The following is a 21,800-nucleotide window of genomic DNA, read 5'->3' as shown; positions in this document are numbered from 1 at the left end:
GTTAATTTGACATTGTATTTTTGAAATGTACCTGCCTAGTCACAAACTGCCCTTTTTGAACTAAAACACTCCTCTTCCTGGCACTTTTTTGTAGAAGGCCAAGGGGAAGGACCTGTGATTTCGGGCAGGCTACTGGGCCCAGCCACCTCCTGGCTGCCACTTTCCACGGCCTGCTGAGTCTTTCCTGTGTCTGAAAAAGGGATATAGTTTTAGTTTCTGGTTCATCAACACACAATTTGCAGCTCATGACTGTTAATAAATAGAAAAGACTGGGGGTGTGGCGTGCTGCGGACCAGGATGGCTGCCTGATCTCCGAGCTCCGCTCCACGGCCTGGATAACGGCAACCCTCAGTGACGATCCTTCCCCCAGCTCATGCCACCAGAGCGGGGAAGGAACAGGGACGTACCGGGGCATGTCGAGGCAGCAGTATAACCCGTCTAAGCCTCGCCGTTTGACGGACTACTATCCGCCGGCCGCCACCATGCACAGGCCCCAAGATGTTGCTGACGCCTGCGCCTCTCCCCGCGCTGTCTCCGCATCCTCACCGAGCCACCAGACAACGCAACACCTTTCGCAGGATGCAGCCTCTGGGAGAAAACATGGACACTCTCCTCCCTCCAGCAGACTCCCCAGGAGGGCTCATCGCTGACAGAGGCAAGAGACTGGCTACCTCCCCTGCACACTCCCCAAACAAGGAGCCACATGCCAAAAAACAGCTCTGGTCTGCTGTTGTGGCCGGGACACATGGATCCCACACTACCCCATCCCTGGCTGCCATACCTGCAACAGATAACACTGTACCACACTAAAATCTATGCTTCTCACACTGCAGCAGGATTTACACAGGGAGCTTCAGATCTCTGTTTCCCAAATGCATGATAGAATTGATTGCATTGAGGAACACACTGATGCTCTAGAAGAAAATCTTCAAGATTACTCTAAAGCACATAATGAAATGCTGGACACGCAGGACCATCACACGGAAGAAATCCACCACATCAAAATGAAATTAGCTGATTTGGAAGACCGTTCTAGATGGAACAATATCAAATTCAGAGGCATTCCTGAGTGGATCAAACCGAGCGATTTAACCCCATACTTGCAACACCTCATATCAACCTTACTTCCACGCCTAAACGCACATGACATGCTCATAGATTGAGCCCATAGAATTGCTAAACCATTACGCCTCCCAGATGACATTCCTAGGGATGTTCTGGCCCGCATATGTTTCTTCCAGGTCAAAGAACAAATAGTCTCTTCCGCTAGAACCCTGAAAACCATGCCAGCCCCGTATGCTAACATTAAGCTCTTCACTGACCTATCTCCGGCCACGATGGAGATGCGCAGGGCTTTCTCCCCTGTTACCTCTATTCTCCAACAGGAAAATATAACGTACAAGTGGGGCTTTCCAACCAAATTATTGGTCACCCATCAACAAAAAATCATCCCGATCCTCACCCCAAAAAATGGATATAAAAAGCTGACCAATTGGGGCCTCCTCCCTCTTGCCCTGAGAGACACAGGTCAATCAAACTCCTCTGGCTCATCGTCTGACTCCACCAAGAACATCACAACCAAACCGGCGGAAAAAACCTGACTATATCAAAGCCCCTGTCCCCAGCTCACTCGCATCCAGCGTGAGCGACACACCTTTATCCCTTCCGCCCACTCCCTAGGTTAAGTGTGCTGAGCACACATTTTTTGACATTTTTCACCGTTACATACTGTTGTGCTACAGTTTAATTGCTTTTTCTTAACTACGCTGTCTTGAGTAGTAATAAGCATACAGTTATTTATTGTTACCCCCCCCCCCCCTTTTGTTTTATCTCACTGGTAGGTGTAGTGGCCTGGGTTCAGTCTGGCCTGGCAGAAAATGCAGTCTGTCATAGTACCACAGACTGGGTACATAAATGTCATCTGCTGCAGCTCCTGATCTCTGGGAATCCTGTACCTTCTTGCACTCCCTATTATAAGTGCTCCTTATGCTACCAATTAGGGCCTTCAAATAGGGGATGACTGCTGTGGGGATCACCAGTTTCACAAATTGCAGCAATTGATCCAGCGCTGCCTTCCTCTATAGGTAATTGTTATGTCTGGCCCTGTCTGTGGCAGGTAGCCACAGACAGGGCAGCTCCCTGTATATATCAATGAATATGGGAATAAATAAATACATCATTGGATAGATCCATTTTCTTTGCAAGACACAACACAAGACAAACCCTAATGTCAGGCAAAACTCTCCTAATCTTGACCCAATATAGGCCTCAATCTATAAGCAGTATAGGCCACTGATGCACCAACTTAAAATTGTACCTTTGTTATAACGATCACCGCTTCCGTTACTTCGTCCTCCGCTCATTGATCATACGTATGACGCACGCATGTTCTGCTCTATATACGCTGTGCATGTGTGAAACTCCACCCGCCCCTGACGTTCTTTCTAGTATATTCCCCACTCCTTCTCTTTCGGTGTAGTGGGAGAGCACATGCTAAAGAGACAACAGGTGCAAAAACGATAGGCTGGAGCTCCGAACCTTCCCGATCCCAGAGGAGATTGAAGGCCCCAATTATGGCCTTCATAGAGATGATGGAGACGGTGGACATCTTCAAGAGGGCCGACTATGATGGGAAGTATGGACCGTACCCAAACCCAAATGTGAGAAAGGCCAAGATCATGCTTAAAGTTGTGAAGAGTCTGCACAGGAATTTTGGGGTACGGCGATCCAATGATCAACTGAGGAAACGATGGTCAGACCTCAAATTGAGGGAGCACGATCGGTACAGAAGCATCAGAGAGTGCTGCAAAAAAGTAAGTATTTTGTCAAAGTTAAACTTTGTAAGTTCCTGAGTTGTATATGTTATGCTTTGAAACATGCCTGTTTAACCAAAAAAAAAAAAAAGATATTTACAATGTGGAAAAAAAATACACCAAAGATGTTGATTTGTTCAAAAACCCTTTTCTAATGCACATGTGAATGTGCTTTGAGTAAAATGTTTTCTACACAACAACGTGTGGCTTCTTCTGTCAATGCTCAATAGCAGTTTTTTATTAAGTTGGCGTTTACAGTGACAATGGGGGTTAGTTACTAAAGGCAGATCCACTTAACACTACAAGTGCAGTTTCATGTGCACTTTTAAGTGCACTTGGAGTGCAAAGTGGATTTTCCTTTAGTAAATAACTCCCACAGTGCTTTATAATTTGCCACAATCAGGCCATTTGCATGACTCCACAAAATTCATTCATGGTGCTGAAAATGATGAATATTTTTCTCAGTAATGCATTACATACATTAACAACAAATACAAGGTGTGTGTGTAGCAGACCCACAACATAATAATAGTTGGCTAAAGAACAGATTGTCATCTCATATATCACCATATATGTACATATATACAGCACTATTGAAGACAATGTCCAAAAATAAAAAACCCATTGGAGAACTTAGGAGATAGCTAAAAGAAACCCAGGCAGTAAATCAAAGGAAATATTCTTTCAGTTTAAGTTCAAAAATGTAGGATAAAATGTTTCTTAAACAGTTTCGCCGATATCAATGGCCCCTCACCTGCAAAATACTCAACATAATTTTGTCCTAATTTGCGGGCGCAAGACAGGACGGCCAGTTCAAGTGCCCTCTGGGTTTCTTGTTGAAGTCCAGCCTCAGGCCCAAATTAGACCACATAGTTCATTGAATTTCTCCTTAAAGAGTTGTGTAGAAAGCAGCATGCAAGGATTATCTTGGTAAAGGGACCACAGTCCAAAGAGAGGGGAAATAGCGTCCTTCCAGGATCCAGCCACCTCATCCTGTACATACCCCCCCCCCCGTGCCCCAATGCCAAGGAGGTGAAGGCAACAGTGGAGCTAAAACAATGGACTCGGGAGAGGGCATCTGCATTTTGATGCAGTCTCCCAGGCCTATGCTCCACTACAAATTTAAATTCCTGGAGTCCCTTTACCTTGTCTCATCCATGTTAAAGGGGCATGGTCAGAAATCAGCCTAAACTTCCTCCCCAAGAGGTAATATCTGAGGGATTCCAGTGGCCACTTAATGGCCAGACACTCTTGATCAATTATAGCGTAGTTCTTCTCCGCGGGGTCAACTTCCTACTGAGGAAGACTACCTGGTGCTCCTCGCCGTGAAGAACCTGTGACAACACCGCCTCCCAACCCTACATCGGAAGCATCAGTCTGGACAAACTCTTTTGAAAAATTGGGTGCTACCAGGACAGGGTGTTGCCACAGTGCCAACTTGAGCTCCAAAAAAGCCTTCTCAGCGTTGGCATTCCACTCCACCGTGGCCGATTTCCGACCCTTAGATCGGTCAATGGAGCCGCCAACGTAGCAAAGTTGGGTACAAACCTCCTGTAGTATCTCACCATGCCCAGAAATGCATGTACCTGCTTTTTTGTGAGGGGGGAGGGACAATTCAGCATAGCCTCTACCTTGCTGACCTGATGTTTTACCACCAATCTACCCACGATATAGCCCAGGTATTTAAACTCCTCCATTCCCAAAGCACGTTTTTCAGAGTTTATTGTAAAGCCCTCCTTCCAAAGAGAGTCCAGCACTGCCTGAACTTTGGGCAAGTGTGATTCCCAGTCTCTGCTAAAAATTACTATGTCGTCCAATTACACTGAGGCATATTCCCGGTGAGGTCGTAAAATTCTATCAATTGCTCGCTGGAATGTGGCTGGAGCAGTCTGCAGTCTTTTGTACTGAAAACTCCCCTCTGGGGTAGAAAAAGCAGTTTTCTCTCTAGCAGCCTTAGACAACGGGATTTGCCAATACCCCTTGGTAAGGTCTAATGTAGTGATGTACCTAGCTGGACCTAGTCTCTCAATAAGCTCATCTACCCGGGCATGGGGTAGGCAACAAACCGTGAAACTTCATTAAGTTTTCGGAAATCATTGTAAAATCACAGAGTCCCATTGGGCTTCGGTACCAACACAATCTGGCTTGACCACTCACTCTGTAATTCTTCAATAATTTGCAGGTCTAACATCTTCACTGCTTCTGAAACGGCCTTCCTTTGAGGCTCTGGGATGCGGTAGGGCTGGACAAAAACTTTGACTCCTGGTTCCGTGATAATATCATGCTCCATGACACTAGTGGACCCTGGCAAGTCTGAAAATGTTTCTTTATTTCTCTGCAAGAACTCCTTTGCCTGCTGACTTTGGATTTTAAACAGGGTATTTGCTACTTGGACACTCTCCACCCCAACCCGAGGCTCAAGTCTTGCACTAGCCAGGGAGTTCTCCGGTTCCCTGTCTGTCCAGGGCTTTAATAATTTTACATGATATATCTTATATGGTTTCCTCTTGCCTGGCTGGTGGACTCTATAATTTACCTCTCACGCTTTTTCTACAACTTTAAAGGGACCTTGTCATCTGTCCAAGAATTTACTTTCCACAGTGGGAATCAACACCGCTACGATCCCCCACTTGGAAGTAGCTTATTTTAGCAGCCCTATTATAGACCTGTCGTTGAGCCTCTTGGGCTTTTTGAAAATGTTCCTAGACTAGTGGAATCACAGTTCGGATCCTCTCCTGCATTTGGGAGACATATTCAAGAACACTCTTATGCTGAATAGGTTCACTTTCCCATTCCTCTTTAACAAAGTCCAGTAGTCAGCGAGGCCTCTGCCCATATACCAACTCAAAGGGTGAAAACCCAGCGGAGGCCTGGGGCACTTCCTGGATAGCACACAGGAGAGCTGGTAACAGGCAGTCCCAGTCTTTCCCATCCCTTTGTACCACTCTCTTGAGCATAGATTTAAGGGTCTTATTAAAACGTTCTACCAACCCATCTGTTTGGGGATGGTAGACTGATGTACGCAGCTGTTTAATCCAGAACAGCTTGCATACATCATCCATAACCCTTAACATAATCGAGGGGCCCTGGTCCATGAGTATTTCCTTGGGAAAACCAGTCCGTGTAAACAACTGGAATAATTCCTGGACAATAGCCTTAGAGGAGGTATGCCGCAGGGGTATCGCCTTAGGATATCGGGTGGCATAGTCGAGGATCACCAGTATGTAGGAGTGACCTCAAGCCGACTTTACCAAGGGACCCACTATATACATGGCTATCCTCTCGAATGGGACCTCAGTTATGGGCAGAGGGACCAAAGGGCTCCGGAAGTGGGTCACCAGATCAGTCAACTGACAGGTGGGACAAGAGGTACAGTATCGCCTTACCTCTGCTTTCATACCTGGCCAGTAAAACCAGTCGGTGATCTGTGCCGCTGTCTTTAAAACTCCCAGATGCCCCCCTAAAACATTGTCATGGGCTAGGTCCAGGACCCTGCGTCTATATTGTTGGGGTACCAATAATTGTTCTACCACATTTTCTCTTACTTTGGTAACCCAATAAAGCAATTCATTACCTATTGCGAAATGTGGCCACCGCTCATTCGCACCTGGCTCTTGGGGAACCCTATTTACTACTACAACTTGTTCCCGTGCACAGGCCAAAGTGGGGTCCTGCATCTGGGCCTCACCAAATACTCCCTGGGGAATGCCCAAATCCAGCATGGCAGAGGTATAGGCCACTTCCTCATCCTCTTCCCCCAGCATTACCTGAAGTGGGGAAGGTCATTCCCCCCCCCCCCCCCAGGTTTCAGGTAGGTCTGTGAACCACACATCTTGACATCCTTAACAATATCAGCACTACTTTAATCAACATTGACAAAATTATTAGCATTTTCATCAACTGGATCCACATTAAGAACATTTGGCATTTCAGGGTTATTCTCATCAACAGTAGGAACAGAGGGACTAGTTTCTCCCCAGTCTCTGGACCATTCAGGTAGTTCTTCTTGTCCCCACAGTTTTGCAAATAATGAGCAGTCTCGTCCTATGATAATATCATGTACCAAGTTCTTTACTACCCCCACCTCTTGAGTACCAGTGCCACATGCCGTGGAGATGGACACCGAGATGAGAGGGTACTCTCAGTATTGTACCCGTGAATGCACAAAACCCATAAAGTTTTGCTTACCTGACCGATCTTCCCAATTACTCTAGGATGAACCAGAGTTACCATGCTTCCGGAGTCCAACAAAGCCCGGGCAGGGAGGTGGTTCACTTGGACTTCACACTCACCAAGGTCGAGATGTGGGTTGCATACTTTATGGGCATAAAAATACCCCCTCCAAAGAACCCCACATTCCATGGGCTCCTTTTGCAATGGGCAGTGTGTCTCTATATGGCCCCAGGAATGACATTGCCAACATTGTACATTCCCTCCTCTCCAAACAGGAACAGAATGCTGAGGAGGAACCCGGGAGTGACTCTTGGTATTCCGGGGTGTTCTTTCCAGGGTTCCGTGGGACGTCCTTTCAAAGGGCGGCAGTCAATCGAACAGGCCCTGTCAGACTGGACCTATGGCGCTTGGTAGGGCCAAGCAGATTCTCCCCCATTGTATAGTGTTTCACCATCTCGACAAGTAGGTTCACTGTTTTGGGGTCTCCATGGCTGACCCACCGTTGAAGGTCATCTGGCAGTGAACTTGGGTATCGGTCCAACACGACCCGTTCCACGATTTGGGGGCCAGACCACACTTCGGGCTGCAGCCATTTTTTTTAATCAGTTGCACCAGGTCATGCATTTGAGATCTGGATGATACTGTCATTGGTGCAGTCGAACGGCCATGGTCATCCCCAGACAAGCCAGTATTTCTGCCTTTAGTTTTTGATAATCTTTAGCGTCATCTGATGGCACTCAGAGTAGGCTTTTTGAGGATCTCCAGTGAGGAAAGGAGCAGTTAGGCCTGCCCATGGGTCCTGAAGCAACCCTTTTCTCTCTGCCGCCCTCTCAAGTGTAGCAAGAAATGCTTCTACATCATCACTCAGGGACAACGTCTGCAGAAAATGGCTTGCCCTCATGATCACCTGGTTGCCAGGGGCAACAGCTGCTTGCTCACAGCCCTGAGAAAGCTGCTGCACTGCTTCTTTTAAGGCAGTCACCTGAGCCTGCATAACCCCTTGCTGGGTTGCCGACTGGGCCACCAACAGGCGAGTATCTCCAGCTGGGTTGCTAAGCACCGATTAGCTTCCTCATGGCGAGTCTACACTTGCATATTAGCCAGGGACAGCTGTTTAATTAGCTCCTCCTTTGATTCAGCTTTCAGGGTTGGTGCAGCTTTAACCCAGGGCATAAATCCAATGTACTGGCATGTTAAATGTCAGTTTAAGTCCAAATGCCAAAACAGCCCCACATCCTGCACCAGTTTGGGGAACCAGCTAGATCGCAGGACCCAGGCTTTTCAGTCAAAAGGTTTATTAAACTTAAATAGATTCACAGCAGCAAAAAAAAGAGAGATTTCAGTCTCACTGACTTGTAGAGTCCAGAACTGCTTTTACAGTTAAACAGTCCTTGGATTTTGTCGCAGGTAACTTCCCCTGCCAGGCAGGACATTACCGTTCACTTTTATCGCTCTGCACAAAACCACCATCCAGTCTCCTCTACACTCCTCCAATTTCCTGTCTTGTTTTAAACCCACTTCCTCTGACAGGTGAGTTAACCCTTTTTGTTCCCTTAAAGGGACCACAGTCCAAACAGGGGAAATATAGTGTCCTTCCAGGATCCATCCACTGCGTCCTGTACACCCCCTATGCAGTTTAAGGTTAAACTGCTTCTCTTCTAATTTTAGTGAATGAGCGTGTGTCTTTAAATTCACTTGCGTGGAAAAGTTGTATTACTATTGCTTGGTCACCAGTACGGTATTTGTACAGTGAAATCATACCCCTTTCAAGCGTCTCTTCTCCAGAGATAATAAGTTCAATACTTGCAGTCTTTCCTAATAACTGAGATCCTCCAGTCCCTTTATTAGCTTTGTTGCACTTCTCTGGACCCTCTCCAGTTCCAGCACATCCCTCCTGAGGACTGGTGTCCAGAACTAGACGGAATACTCCAGGTGCGACAAGACCAAAGTCTTATATAGTGGGAGAATTACTGTTGTATCTCTGGAATGAATCCCCTTTTTAATGCATGCCAATATTATGTTGGCTTTGCTTGCAGCAACTTGGCATTGCATGCCATTGCTGAGCATGTCATCTACTAGGATCCCCAGATCCTTTTCCATCCTAGATTCCCCCAGAGGTTCTCTCCCTAGTGAGTAGATTGGATTCATATTATTGGCACCCAAATGCATTATTTTACATTTTTTGACATTAAACCTCATTGTAGTTGTTCAAATCTTCTTGCAAGGTTTTCACGTCCTACGCAGAAGTTATTGCCCTGCTTAACTTAGTATTGTCCGCAAACACTGAGATTGAGCTGTTTATCCCATCCTCCAGATCGTTTATGAAAAATTTAAATAGGACCATTCAGGGGACTCCCCATTTATCACCACCTTCTGGATTTGTCCCCATAGCCAGTTTTCAATCCATGTACACACCCTATGGTCCATGCCAACAGACCTTAGTTTGTACAGCAAAGGTTTATGAGGAACTGTATCGAATGCCTTTGCAAAATCCAGATACACCATGTCTGCTGCCCTTCCTTTATCTAGATGGCAGCTCACCTCCTCATAGAAGGTTAAAAGATTGGTTTGGCAAGAATGATTGTTCATGAATCCATGCTGATTACTGCTAATGATAAAAATTTTATTACCAAAATATTGTATATAGTCCCTTATCCTTTCCAAGAGCTTGCAAACTATTGATGTTAGGCTAACTGATCTGTCGTTCCCCGGGATATATCTTGGCCCCTTTTTGAATATTGGTGTAACATTGGCTTTTCCCCTAACAGCTGGTACCTTTCAGTAGACCGCTCCTAAAAATTAGGAACAATGGCCTGGCAATCACTTGACTGAGTTCCTTAAGGATCCTCAGGGGCAAGCCATCTGGTCTTGGTGACTTATTTGCGCCACTTTTTCAAGTTTATTTCTAATTTTATCTTCTGTTAGCCATGAGGGTGTCCCTATAACATGTCATGAGGATAAACCATGCAGTCTTGGTTACTGAACCCCCCCCCCCCGTTTCCCTCGTGAAGACTGAGGAGAATAATACATTTTAAACCTTTGCTATCTGTCTTTTGTAACCAGATTCTCTTCATCATTCTTTATGGGGCCAATATGTTCTGACCTCCATCTCATTATTTATATATGTATTGGTGTATAATACGCACAGGCATATAACACGCACCCCAATTTTAGGAGGGAAGTTTAAGGAAAAAAACGTACATTTTAAATAAAGAACTTTGAAGCAAAATTAGGGTCACAGCTCATCAATGCACACTGCTCAGTGCCCATCTTTAGCCTCTAAATTGCCCACCAATGCACCCTGCTCAGTGCCCAGCTGCAGCCATTAAATTGATCAACAATGCAGCCTGTTCAGTACCCATCTGCAGCCTATAAATTGACCGACAATGCAGCCTGTTCAGTGCCCATGTGCAGCCTCACTTTTCCCATCATTGCAGCTTCGCCAGTGTTGGATTATCCCTGCTGTCTCCGAGGGAAGAGGAGGAACGAGTGCCGCTGAATTACACAGAACCGCAATCTTCTGTGTACCCGGGGCTCCATCAGTCACAGCCACGCCTCCTGGCGCTGCTCATATGATAGAAAGAACAGTGGCCCAGTGCAGGGCCAGGAGGCGTGGCTGTGAGTGACGGAGCGCCGGGTACACAGGAGATTGCAGCTCTATGTTATTCAGCAGTGCTCACTCCTCTTCCCTCAGAGACAGCAGGGATCGGTGTGTAACACGCACCCACGATTTTCCCCTGATTTTAAGGGAATAAAAGTGCGTGTTATACGCCAATAAATACGGTGTTTATTATTATTATTTGGGTTCTTTTTTACTCTCCTCCGCTATGTGCCTTTCGTGTTCTATCTTAGCTGCCCTGATTGCACCCTTACATTTCTTATTGCATTCTTTGTAAAGTTGGAATGCTGATGATGACCTCTTAGCCCTTGTACTCATGGTCGGAGAATCTGCCGGAATGTGTCCTATCGGACCGTGTTGTTGGATAATTCGACTGTGTGTGGTATGCATCGGACTGATTCCGTCCGAATATCCGTCCGACCCAATTTTCCAACATGTTGGAAATATTTCCCGACCAACTGGTTCGATCAGACATACTCTGATCATGTGTAGCGAATTTTGATCGGACCAAGTGCCACGCATGCTCAGATCAAATTCCTACATCAAAGCTATTGGCTACTTGACCAATGAAATTGTCCTGCAAAACATTTAGGAAGTGGCAAGCCTTAGAGGAACGTGCGGTTCCTTCCATCCAATATATGTCTAGATAATTAAAATCCCCCATTATAATGACACTTCTCATCCTTGCTGCCATTCCAAACTGATAAGAGGTCTACCCCCCTTCCCTGGTTAGGAGGCCTGTAGCATACTCCCAGTATTACTGGTACTTTCCCCTTGGTTTCTTCCCTTTGAAGCTCTGCCCATAAGGATTCCACCTTCTCCCTTGCTCCATTAGTGATGTTGTCCCTCACATTCACTTGTACGTCATTCTTGATATACAGACATACCCCCGCCCCCTTTTTACACTCCCTGTCTTTGCAATGTAAGGACTACCCTTGAATGGTTGCCATCCAATCATGAGAGCTGTTGAACCAAGTCTCAAATTCCCACAAAATCTGAATCCTCCTCATACAAATACAGTTAAAAGACAAAAATATATTAACCTCTTACAAGACAATTTTATGGTACTGTTCATAGAGGCCCCAACTAGAAGTGGTGCTCTTCTGGACCTGGTAATCTCGAACTATGCAAAGCTTATTACTAATGTTCATAGAAAAGAACATCTGGGTAAGTGACATTACACGATTTCATTTAATGTTAGCAGTAAAAGATACAGTATTTAACTTAAAGCATTTGTTACCCTAAGGATCCTGTTCCTATGAATAACAGCACAGTGCTTGTGCTGTGTAATTTGGCCCTTGTATCATATAAAATACCTGGCTGATCTTACCTGGTTCAGCCTTCTCCCCTGTAAACTGACCACGTTTTATCATGGCTGCTGAGCCCTTACTCCGTGGTCAGTTTATGTGCCTCCGTCATCCACAGCTCTCCTCTCTTCTCCCTCCTTGCCTGTGAGCTTTGTCAGTGCCCACCCTCCCCTCCCCTTCTGCTAACTGTGTAATTTACTGACAATACCCGGTCTTCCATAATGTTATGTGCCCTGTGTATGTGCTTTATTTAAAAAATGCTGTTCTATACTTTATTTCAGAGCAGCTCTCATGTGACCGCCCACCGCTCTCCTCCTCTTCTCCTCCCGACTGATGTCAGCGGGGGATTCTCAGCCCCTCCCATTGTATCTGTCAGATCGAGAGGGAGAATGGTGGGCAGTCATGTAAGTGCCGAGCGGCGTTAGGAAATAGAGCACATAGCATTATGGAAGACGGGGGATTACCTGAAAATTACCAAGTGGGGTTACAACCACATTAACAGGGAAAATTTTCCAAGACTTAGACTGGGAGGGGATATTCAAGAACAGGTTAGCCTCAAAACTAAGGGTATACTGAGAAAATAGGTACCATCATCCTGAAAATTCAATTAGAGATGAAGAAGGGTGAGTAGGTACAATAGGGACTACTCCAAACACCATTGACCCCAAATCACACTAAGGTGGTCTATTAGATTACATAATGATACAAAAATTCTTAAAAAAGGAATAACATTTATTAGAAAATGTACAAAAACAATTTAACCAAAAATTCACAATACAAACTACAATACAGTATTTTACAAAATGAAGACATAAAATTCTGGGTAGTATCCCCCAAAATGAGCTGGGGGTAGACGTGGCCTTGACTAGTTTTGCGGCTGACGCCGCTTCCTCAAGAGGAGTCAACCTATAGACATCTAAAGAGAAATATGGGTAGACAAGTAAATCAATTCAAAAATACATGATTAAACAAAAATAAAGAACAAAGAAATCTATTAGGAGTATTTAAATTTTAAGCAACCTCACCGACAGACCCAAAGTAGAGTAACAGACGGTAAACAATGAGACACCCATGGGAGGGGATATTGATGTACACAGGACAGAAATGGGAAGTCTTCTGGTTAAGATACAGGGAATTTTGGCGTAACTGTAAACTCCTTATCTCTGTTCCGTAATGCTTGCCGAAAAGTTGGACACATAGAATGAGTGGGGTTATTTGAGCACGCACTAGGGGCTGCCTTAGCAAAGTTCTTTGTCAGTGTCCAATCACTTGATCTCTATGACAGCAATGCTGTGTCCAGAACTGTACTTCAAGATTCTAGAGTCTAGATGGAAGACTCTACAGGTAAGTAAAGATTCCCATTTTCTAAACATTTATACCGCCCTTAGTGAATGATATGTTTTTGCAAAATTATTTACTATTTTTGCTGACGTAATTTTGCCCTTTTTAGGATATGCAGGTTACTGGTGTAGAAGATGACAGCCGAGCCCTAAATATTACTATCCACAAACCAGCAGCGACTCCCCATTCCAAGCCATTCTCTATTCTTCAAGCTACATTTATCTTTTCTGACCACATCCGGTGTATTATAGCTAAACAGAGACTAGCTAAAGGTCGCATTCAAGCTCGCCGGATGAAAATGCAAAGGATATCTGGTTAGTTATTGCATGCAAAATTTACTGATCTTCTCATACATAAAAAGCATTGTTATTGAAAAACTGATGATCATGTCCTACTCAACTTAATACTTTATTTTCTTTGTTGTTTCCTTACTTAACTACACAGACGTTATATATAAACACTGCATAGTATGTAAATAGTTTAGAATTGGGGATGAGTAGGGAGTTTTAGCATACTTGATTTCACAGCAAATGGACCGGTTTTGCATTTGGCCATTTTGCATTTGTTGTTTCCAATTTGTTCTTTCATGTTTGCAGCAAGCACACCACTTTTAAAAAGACCCAATGGATGTGTGCAATTAGTTTGTATAAACAAAGTCATGTCACACCCCATCAGCATGATGTTCCTTGTTTTTAAACAAAAGCTATGTCATTACTATTATATGTCTTTTGTTTTTGACATAAGCCTTTTATGACAGCAGATGATGAACGTCTAGTTTGCATTGATAAACAAAAGCCATGTGTTTGCAATGTGCTACATTCTTCCTCTTTAACTTGTTTACCACCACTATACATGGCAGCAGGCTAGGTGCATCATAACACCCAGATGCCGCATATGCATTGTTGTATAGTTCTGGGGTGTGCTTCATCAGTGCCCCCAGAACTATGACAGCTGCAAGGCAGCAAGGTACCATGAGATATATAGTACTTAGAGACCAACCATAAACCAGAGGAGTGAACAAAGGAGAAGCTGCAAATCATGTAGGGAAAGCACGACATGAAGGGAGATTTTTCAATTAAGTTTATATTGTGGATTGTCAAAAATATCTCCTTTGTATTGTTCTTACAATGCAGATGTTAAAAAAGGAAAGTTTATAATATGACATTAGTTCTCTACTTAACCCTTTCATTACCAGAGCTATTTTTGCATTTCTACCATTAACTCATGTTACAGTTCACATTATAGGCCTTAAAGTTTTTCCCTAGTCTGTCTTTCAGGACAGCCACCGTAGAGAGAGACCCTGGCTCCTCCCCTCTTAGGAAACACCGCCTTAAATTTCACAATTTAAGTCTCATCCTCCTGCTGTCCCCTCAGTTATGGTGTTTCCTCCAGTGGGGAGACACCGCTAAGGAACCTTAGCTAAACAGTCGGGGAGGCTGAGGCTATGTTACCTAGAGTGGAGAAGACAGTGGTCTCCCTGGCTCTGCTCGGCAGTCTGATCGTCTATCTGGCTCCACTCGGCAGTCTGGTCGGCTAGGGAGCTGAACGTTCATACTGACTGCTTCCGCGCACTCCAAGCTTTGCTTGGGGAAGCAAGAAGCTTGGGGAGGTCCACCCGTTCGTTCGCCCAGTGGGGCACTGCAGCAGGATGTCCTAGGTCCCCCTGTGTTGTGCAGTCGGCATGGAGTTGGAGGCCGGACCTGATAACTGGCGACGTAATTTCCCGTGGGGGTGGACATCTTCGCTGGATCCGCGTCTTCTGGTTCCGGACGCGGCCTGTGAAGGGGGACCGAGCGTTCTCTAAGCTTTACAGACAGCTGTCGGAGGCACGTTTGTACCACGCTTCCTCAGCAGGTGAATGTCCGAAGCAGAGGCTTCAAAAGCAGCTCCTGGGGACAACAGCACCAGCCACTCAAAGGTAAGGGGAACCCTGGGGAGGTGTTCCCTTGTTGACCAGTAGCTCCACTGTTGCTTTTTCCCCTTTGTGGTCGGGGGAAGGGGAGTGTATCTGGGACCCTGGTGGTGGTTAGTCCTGAGAGGGGCACTCCCGGTGGTCCTCTAAGCAGCGCTGGTGTTCTATAACTGTGCTGCCCTCTCTTTTATTTCTGTGTGTTTCAGAAAGCCACAAGCAGGTCTCCCCATGGTTCTAAGAAGAGATGTTCTTTATGTAGAGCCTCTATGGGGGATTCCTGGGCCAAAGCACTCTGTAGGGAGTGTATTGAGGGGTTAGTAAGGTAGAAGGCAGCAGAGCAGGGTGCAGACCTCACGGCACCTGTGAAGGAACTCTCTAGCACTTTCCAGTCCTTCAAGACTTTTTTTCTAGTTTCCAGTGGTCTCTGCCCCAGAGCACTCCTCCACCAGCGCATCAGAGTGTACCACCTAGCCCAACGGATGTTCCCCCCGCTAGTGGGGAGAATGCAGGGAGTTCCAGAGAAGAAGTTGAGGAAGAGGTTGACAGTGCTGCTTTAGATTCCCAGGGGGAATCAGATGGAGAGGGGTTGGAGGGGGAATCCAAAAGAACCTCATGGTACACTCTTTCCCTTGAAGTGGAGGAGCTCTTGGGAGCTATTCATACTGCTTTATTAGACCATTCCGGGGGTCTTCTCCTTCGTTGCTGTCGCCTACAGGAGGTTTCGGATGGATTAAGTTTATTCAGTGAAGGCAGTTCTTCCACCGAACTGTTTCATGGCATCAATAGATTTAAAAGATGCATATTTGCATATTCCCATTGCAGAGAACCACCAGTGTTTTCTCAGATTGGCAGTAAAAACCTCGGTAGGGGTGCTACATCTCCAGTTCAAAGCACTTCCCTTTGGGCTATCCGCCTCCCCCCGTATCTTCACCAAAGTTATGGTAGAAGTACTGGCGTTCCATGCGACTCAGGGGAATCTCAGTGATCGCATATCTTGACGATCTTCTCCTGTTTGCCCCTTCTCCGGTGCAGTTGACTCTGGATCTTCAGGTAGCAAAAGACATTTTAGAGAGCCTGGGGTGGCTTTTAGACCATTTTAGTTCCATCCCAAAAACTCACCTTCCTGGGCTATGTGTTGGACTCCACAAAATCCAAAAGGTAGACAAAGCATTGTTGTTTCTCCAGGGCAGCCGTCAGGTCTCAATGAGAAAGGTCATGTCGGCCTTGGGCTTACTGACATCCACTCTCCCAACAGTTCAGTGGGCATGATTACATTTCCGTCCTCTGCAACTATTCATCTTGAGGGTGTGGGACCACAGCCAGGGGTCTTTGGACACTCTGGTTTCAGTTCCAACTCAGGTCAAGAGGTCCCATTGGTGGTGGAAAAAGGGGGCAAATCTGTCACAAGGTCTGGAGTGGGTTTTACTGGTGTCCAGGGTTGTTACAACCGATGCGAGAGGCTCAGGCTGAGGAGCGCACCTAGACTCCCGGTTGGTACAAGGTACCTGGGAGAAGAGGGAGTCAAAGAGATCCTTGAATTGGAGGGAGCTGAGAGCAGTAGATCTGGCACTAGGGGCCTTTCAGAGGGAACATCAGGGACAGCATGTGCGAGTCTGGTCAGACAATTCCTCGGTGGTGGCTTACGTTAACAGGCAGGGGGCACCAGGAGCGCAACCTTATGGGCCCTAGCAGGAGCCATCCTCAGGTGGGCCGAGCCAAATGTCCTATCCCTTTCAGCGATGCATTTGAACGGGGGAGCAAAAACAGGTAGCAGATTTCCTCAGCAGGAGAACGCTGAGAGAAGGCAACTGGGTTTTGAAGTAAGAGGTTTTCGAAATGGTCACCCAAAGGTGGGGGGTTCCTTCGGTGGACCTTTTTGCCTCAAGGGAAAACGCGAAAGTGGTCCTCTTCTTTTCCATGAACAGGGGGGACGGGGCGTTAGGAGTGGACGCACTAGCACAGAGCTGGAGTTTCTCCAAGTGCTATGCTTTCCCCCCTCCCATTCTGATTCCCGCAGTGTTAAGGAAGTTTCAGGCGGAGAACACTACTCTCATTCTAATCAAGCCACACTGGCCCAGGAGGCTGTGGTTCTCCATTCTGAAGGGTCTGTCTGTGGAACCCCCCTGGATGCTCCCAGTCCAGGAGGATCTTCTTTCTCAAGGTCCAATCTGCTGTCCTCAGGTGGAGCGATGGAACAGCTTGGCTACTGAGGAGGAATTGCTGAGGGGCAAAGGGTTCTTGGATCGCTTAGTAGCCACTCTCCTAAGTTGCAGGAAAAAGGAAACGCAGTCTATCTACTTGAAGGTATGGAAGCGGTTCAATAGCTGGTGCTCGTAGAGCTCCTTTGATGTGTGCAGCTCTGTAGCCGTTTTGGGGGCGGATGAAGTCCTAGCCCTTGGTACCTTGAAAGGTCAGGTATCCGCTTTGAGCGTGTTTCTGGAAAAACATCTAGCAACAGACCCATGGATAGTGAGATTTTTTAGAGCCTTAAGTAGGCAGAGACCTGTCAGAAATTCCTCCTTCCCAGTGTGGGATCTTTCATTAGTTTTACAGGTTCTCATGGGGGAACCTTTTGAGCCATTGGAATCTTGCATATTAAGATTGATCACTCTCAAAACTGTGTTTTTGGTGGCAATCACTACGGCAAGGAGAGTGAGTGAACTCAAAGCCCTTTCTGTTAGGGCACCTTTTTTTCAGGTTTTTTCCGGACCGTTTGATTTTTAAAACAGGTCTGGCCTTTTTAACAAAGGTAGCCTCTAGTTTTCATAGAGACCAGGAGATTGTGCTGCCTACTTTCTGTTCAAATCATGTGAGATAACAGGAACACATTTTTCATAGATTGGACATTTAGAAGATATGTCCTTCATTATTTAGATTGTACAAGTCAGTTCAGAAAGTCTGATTCACTTTTTGTGTTATTTTCAGGGGCCAGGAAGGGTTCCAGAGCCTCTAGATGCACAATAGCCAGATGGTTAAGGTTGGCCATTGGGCAGGCTTACGTGATAGGGGGGCTAGAACCCCCAGTTGGGATCAGGGCACACTCAACCAGGTCAATGGTGACTTCTCAGGCAGGGTGGGCTGGTGCTTCTCCAGAACAGATTTGTAGAGCTGCAACGTGGTCCAGTTTTTCTACGTTCATGAAGCACTACAGATTGGATCTTCTGTCAGCCAAGGACAAACCTTTGGTCGTAAGGTGCTACAGGCGCTAGTCCCACCCTAAGGTAAGGTGCTAGATCCGCTTATCCTCTCTACGGTTGCTGTCCTGAAAGACGGAGGGAAAAAACTGAGTTACTTACCGGTAACATCCTTTTCCAGGAGTCTTTCAGGACAGCACCGAAACTCATCGCATGAGACCATCAGGTAAGATAAAAAGTTTGTTTGTTTGACGTGTTCTTGTGTCTCCCCAGTTGGCTGGAGATACTCTGGAAGAACTGAGGGGATGGCGGGAGGATGAGACTTAAATTGTGAAATTGAAGGCAGTGTTTCCTAAGAGGGGAGGAGCCAGGGTCTCTCTCCGATGGCTGTCCTGAAAGACTTCTGGAAAAGGATGTTACCGATAAGTAACACTTTTTTTTTCTTTAAAAATTACAAACATGTCATACTTACCTGCTCTGTGCAGTGGTTTTGCACAGAGCAGCCCAGATTTTCCTCTTGTTGGGTCCCTCTTCTGTTTTCCTGGCCCCTCCCTTCTGTTGAGTCCCCCTTAGCAAGCAACTTGGTAAGAAGTACACTAAAGTTGACTTTAGTACATACAAATGCAATAAACCTATGTAGTTGTGTGGAGTAAATAGATATTTAACATATCAAGCATTAAAGTGTTACTAAACCCAGAATCCTGCATTCACTATATCTGGTCTCCCACAGTACACAGAACATGGAAATGCAGTTATTTTTGTAAATGTAAACATATAAACTGGTAAATACCTTTTCTCCTCAGCAGTATATAGCAGTCGTGTGACTTCTATCAATGTCCGGCCAAAGCTTGTAGGAGGAGTTTTCATTTTCCTCTGATTGTCCTACGAGCCTGCATGACCCCTGACCCTCTGTCTGAACAATACTGATTGGCCCTGTGCTGATCACGTGCACCCTCCCAAAAAAACAAAAACTGTCTAGCAACACACACCAAACTGAGCATGTGCACAGTGCCCCCATGGCTGTGCACCATCAGAACATGGATTGGGAACAGTAAATATGGGGGAGGATTAGAGAAGACATGAGAAAACAGGCATTTACACAATGCAGAGGATTAATCCCTTAGGTTCCACAGTGAGTATAACACAAATGTTTACTGCATATACAGACTGATTGGTACAGTTGATACAGGGAATATAGGATTGTATGATTTAACCCCCCCCCCCCCTTTTATTGGTTGAACTAGATGGACTTGCATTGTTTTTTCTTTATCATGCATTCATGCATCACGGGACAGAGTGTTATTCTATTATTCCTTACTTACTGGGTTATATGCCATCTTTAGGTGAATGGACACTGGTAGACCAAAGGTCTTAGATGGGAATTCCACCACTGTATGACCCCCCTCCCATACAGGAAGTACTAAAGTTTTTTTTTTTTTTTTTTTTTTTTTTTTACCAGTGTCTGCAAGGTGGATGGGCACGTTTGAGCTCTCTTGAGCTCCAGGTTTTGAGTCCCAAAGCAGGTTCTTAATTTAATATAGGTATTACCGATCGGATCCATTTGAGAAAAGCTTATATGCTTAACCACTTGGGACCCGCGCTATTGCAAAATGACGGCAATAGCGCGGACCCACATTTTCGGGACTACGTCTATTGACGTAGTCCCGGTTACGAGCGGCCTGCGCGCCCCCTGAGGGGCGCGCGCGGCGCGCTCTGTGATCGGCGAGTCCGTGAGACTCGCCTGATCACCGATCCGTGTAAGGGGTCGATCCCGACCCCTTATCACGTGATCAGCTGTCAGCCAATGACAGCTGATCATGTGATAAAACGGAGCCGGTAATCGGCTAGTATTCCTCCTCGCGCTGACAGCGCGAGGAGAAAAAAAAAAAGCCGATCGCCGGCGGCCGTGTTCGGGACATCAGTCCCGATCACGGCCAGCAATTTAAAAGGACACCTGCCCCCTGCCAGTGCCCACCTGCCACCCGCAGTGCCATCCTGAATAAAGTAAGTGCCCCCCTGTCAGTGCCACCCAGCAGTGCCCATAGTGCCCACAGTGCCACCCAGCAGTGCCCACAGTGCCACCCAGCAGTGCCCACAGTGCCACCCACAGTGCCACCCAGCAGTGCCACCCAAAATCTGCCTCAGGTGCTGCACCCCAGTGCCGCCCATCAGTGCCCAGCAGTGCCGCCCATCAGTGCCCAGCAGTGCCGCCCATTAGTGCCCAGCAGTGCCACCTATCAGAGCCACCTATCAGTGCCACCTATCAGTGCCCATCAGTCCCATCTATCTGTGGTACCTATCAGTGCCCATCCGTGCCACCCATCCGTGCCACTTATCCGTGCCACCCATCCGTGCCATCTTATCTGTGCCAATCTTTGCCCATCAGTGCCGCCTTATCTGTGCCCATCGGTGCCGCCTTATCTGTGCCTATTAGTGCCGCCTTAACTATGCCTATCAGTGCCCACCAGTGCAGCCTATCAGTGCCCACCAATGCAGCCCATCAGTGCCCACCAATGCAGCCCATCAGTGCCCACCAATGCAGCCTATCAGTGCCGCCTAATCAGCGCACTTCAATGAAGGAGAAAAATGACCCGTTTGCAAAATTTTATAACAAACTATTAAAACATGATTTTTTTTTTGCATCTTTTTTTGTTTGTTTAGCAAAAAATAAAACTCCGAGCTGTAACTAAATACCACCAAAAGAAAGCTCTATTTGTAGGAAAAAAATGATAAAAATTTCATTTGGGTACAGTGTTGTATGACCGCGCAATTGTCACTCAAAGTGCATCAGCGCTGAAAGCTGAAAATTGGTCTGGGACTGAGGGGGGTTTAAGTGCCCAGTAAGCAAGTGGTTAAATAGATGGTACCCGAGCTTTGCAAGGTTTTGCCTGCTGTGGATTTTCGCATATGGATTTAAGTGGATGATTTTATGATTATGCTATGACACAAGTACTGGTTTATGAGTGTATATTCACCTCTATTTTATTAAATAAAAACATAGAGAATAATGTGCTAGGCACATGTGCCCTCTGTGTTTTATGCTATAAATAAAATATACTAACATTTCTAGATAAGAGCCTGATAACACATTGGGATTTACCACACAGCACAGAAGAGTGATCATTTTGATATGCTCTGTAATTAGCACAGGAGTGTGAACATTTTGATATGCTCTGTAATGTGACCTCTGTAGTGGAATCCAGGACACTACAGAGCTAAGGCATTCCTGCAGGTGCTGTACAGGTCCAAGGGAGTGGACCCTAAAATATGAGAAGGGTACCCAGTCCTTGAAGGTCTCCAAGTGATGGAACCCGCTGTGATGGGTGAAGATTGGGCTTCTAGTTTCTAAGGTTGTGAAACAAAAAAGTGTAGCGCTAAGCAAGTGAGTAGAAACACACTGAATACAATAAGCAAATGTGAACCACCTGTGTTAAACCACAGAGGGGCCACACACCTGGTGTAAAATTTGTGAAAACAACACTATATGTGCTCTATTATCCT

General features: G+C 46.0%; 1 protein-coding gene across 13 annotated transcripts in view; it reads left to right on the top strand.

Annotated features, from left to right (window-relative positions):
* Positions 1-21,800, top strand: part of CLEC16A (C-type lectin domain containing 16A) — a 1,523,862-nt gene that overhangs the window by 1,123,154 nt on the left and 378,908 nt on the right. For all 13 annotated transcript variants that reach the window (XM_077448876.1, XM_077448874.1, XM_077448875.1 and 10 more), the window contains one exon: positions 13,363-13,567. In XM_077448876.1, coding sequence (XP_077305002.1) covers positions 13,363-13,567 — 205 coding nt within the window. The remainder of the gene's footprint in view (positions 1-13,362; positions 13,568-21,800) is intronic.

This window comes from Lithobates pipiens, unplaced genomic scaffold (genome assembly GCF_037356315.1).
Source record: "Lithobates pipiens isolate NorthernLeopardFrog02 unplaced genomic scaffold, aLitPip1_a1.2 Scaffold_22, whole genome shotgun sequence".
Classification (NCBI taxonomy): domain Eukaryota; kingdom Metazoa; phylum Chordata; class Amphibia; order Anura; family Ranidae; genus Lithobates; species Lithobates pipiens.
This window is presented reverse-complemented; position numbering and strand designations above follow the sequence as displayed.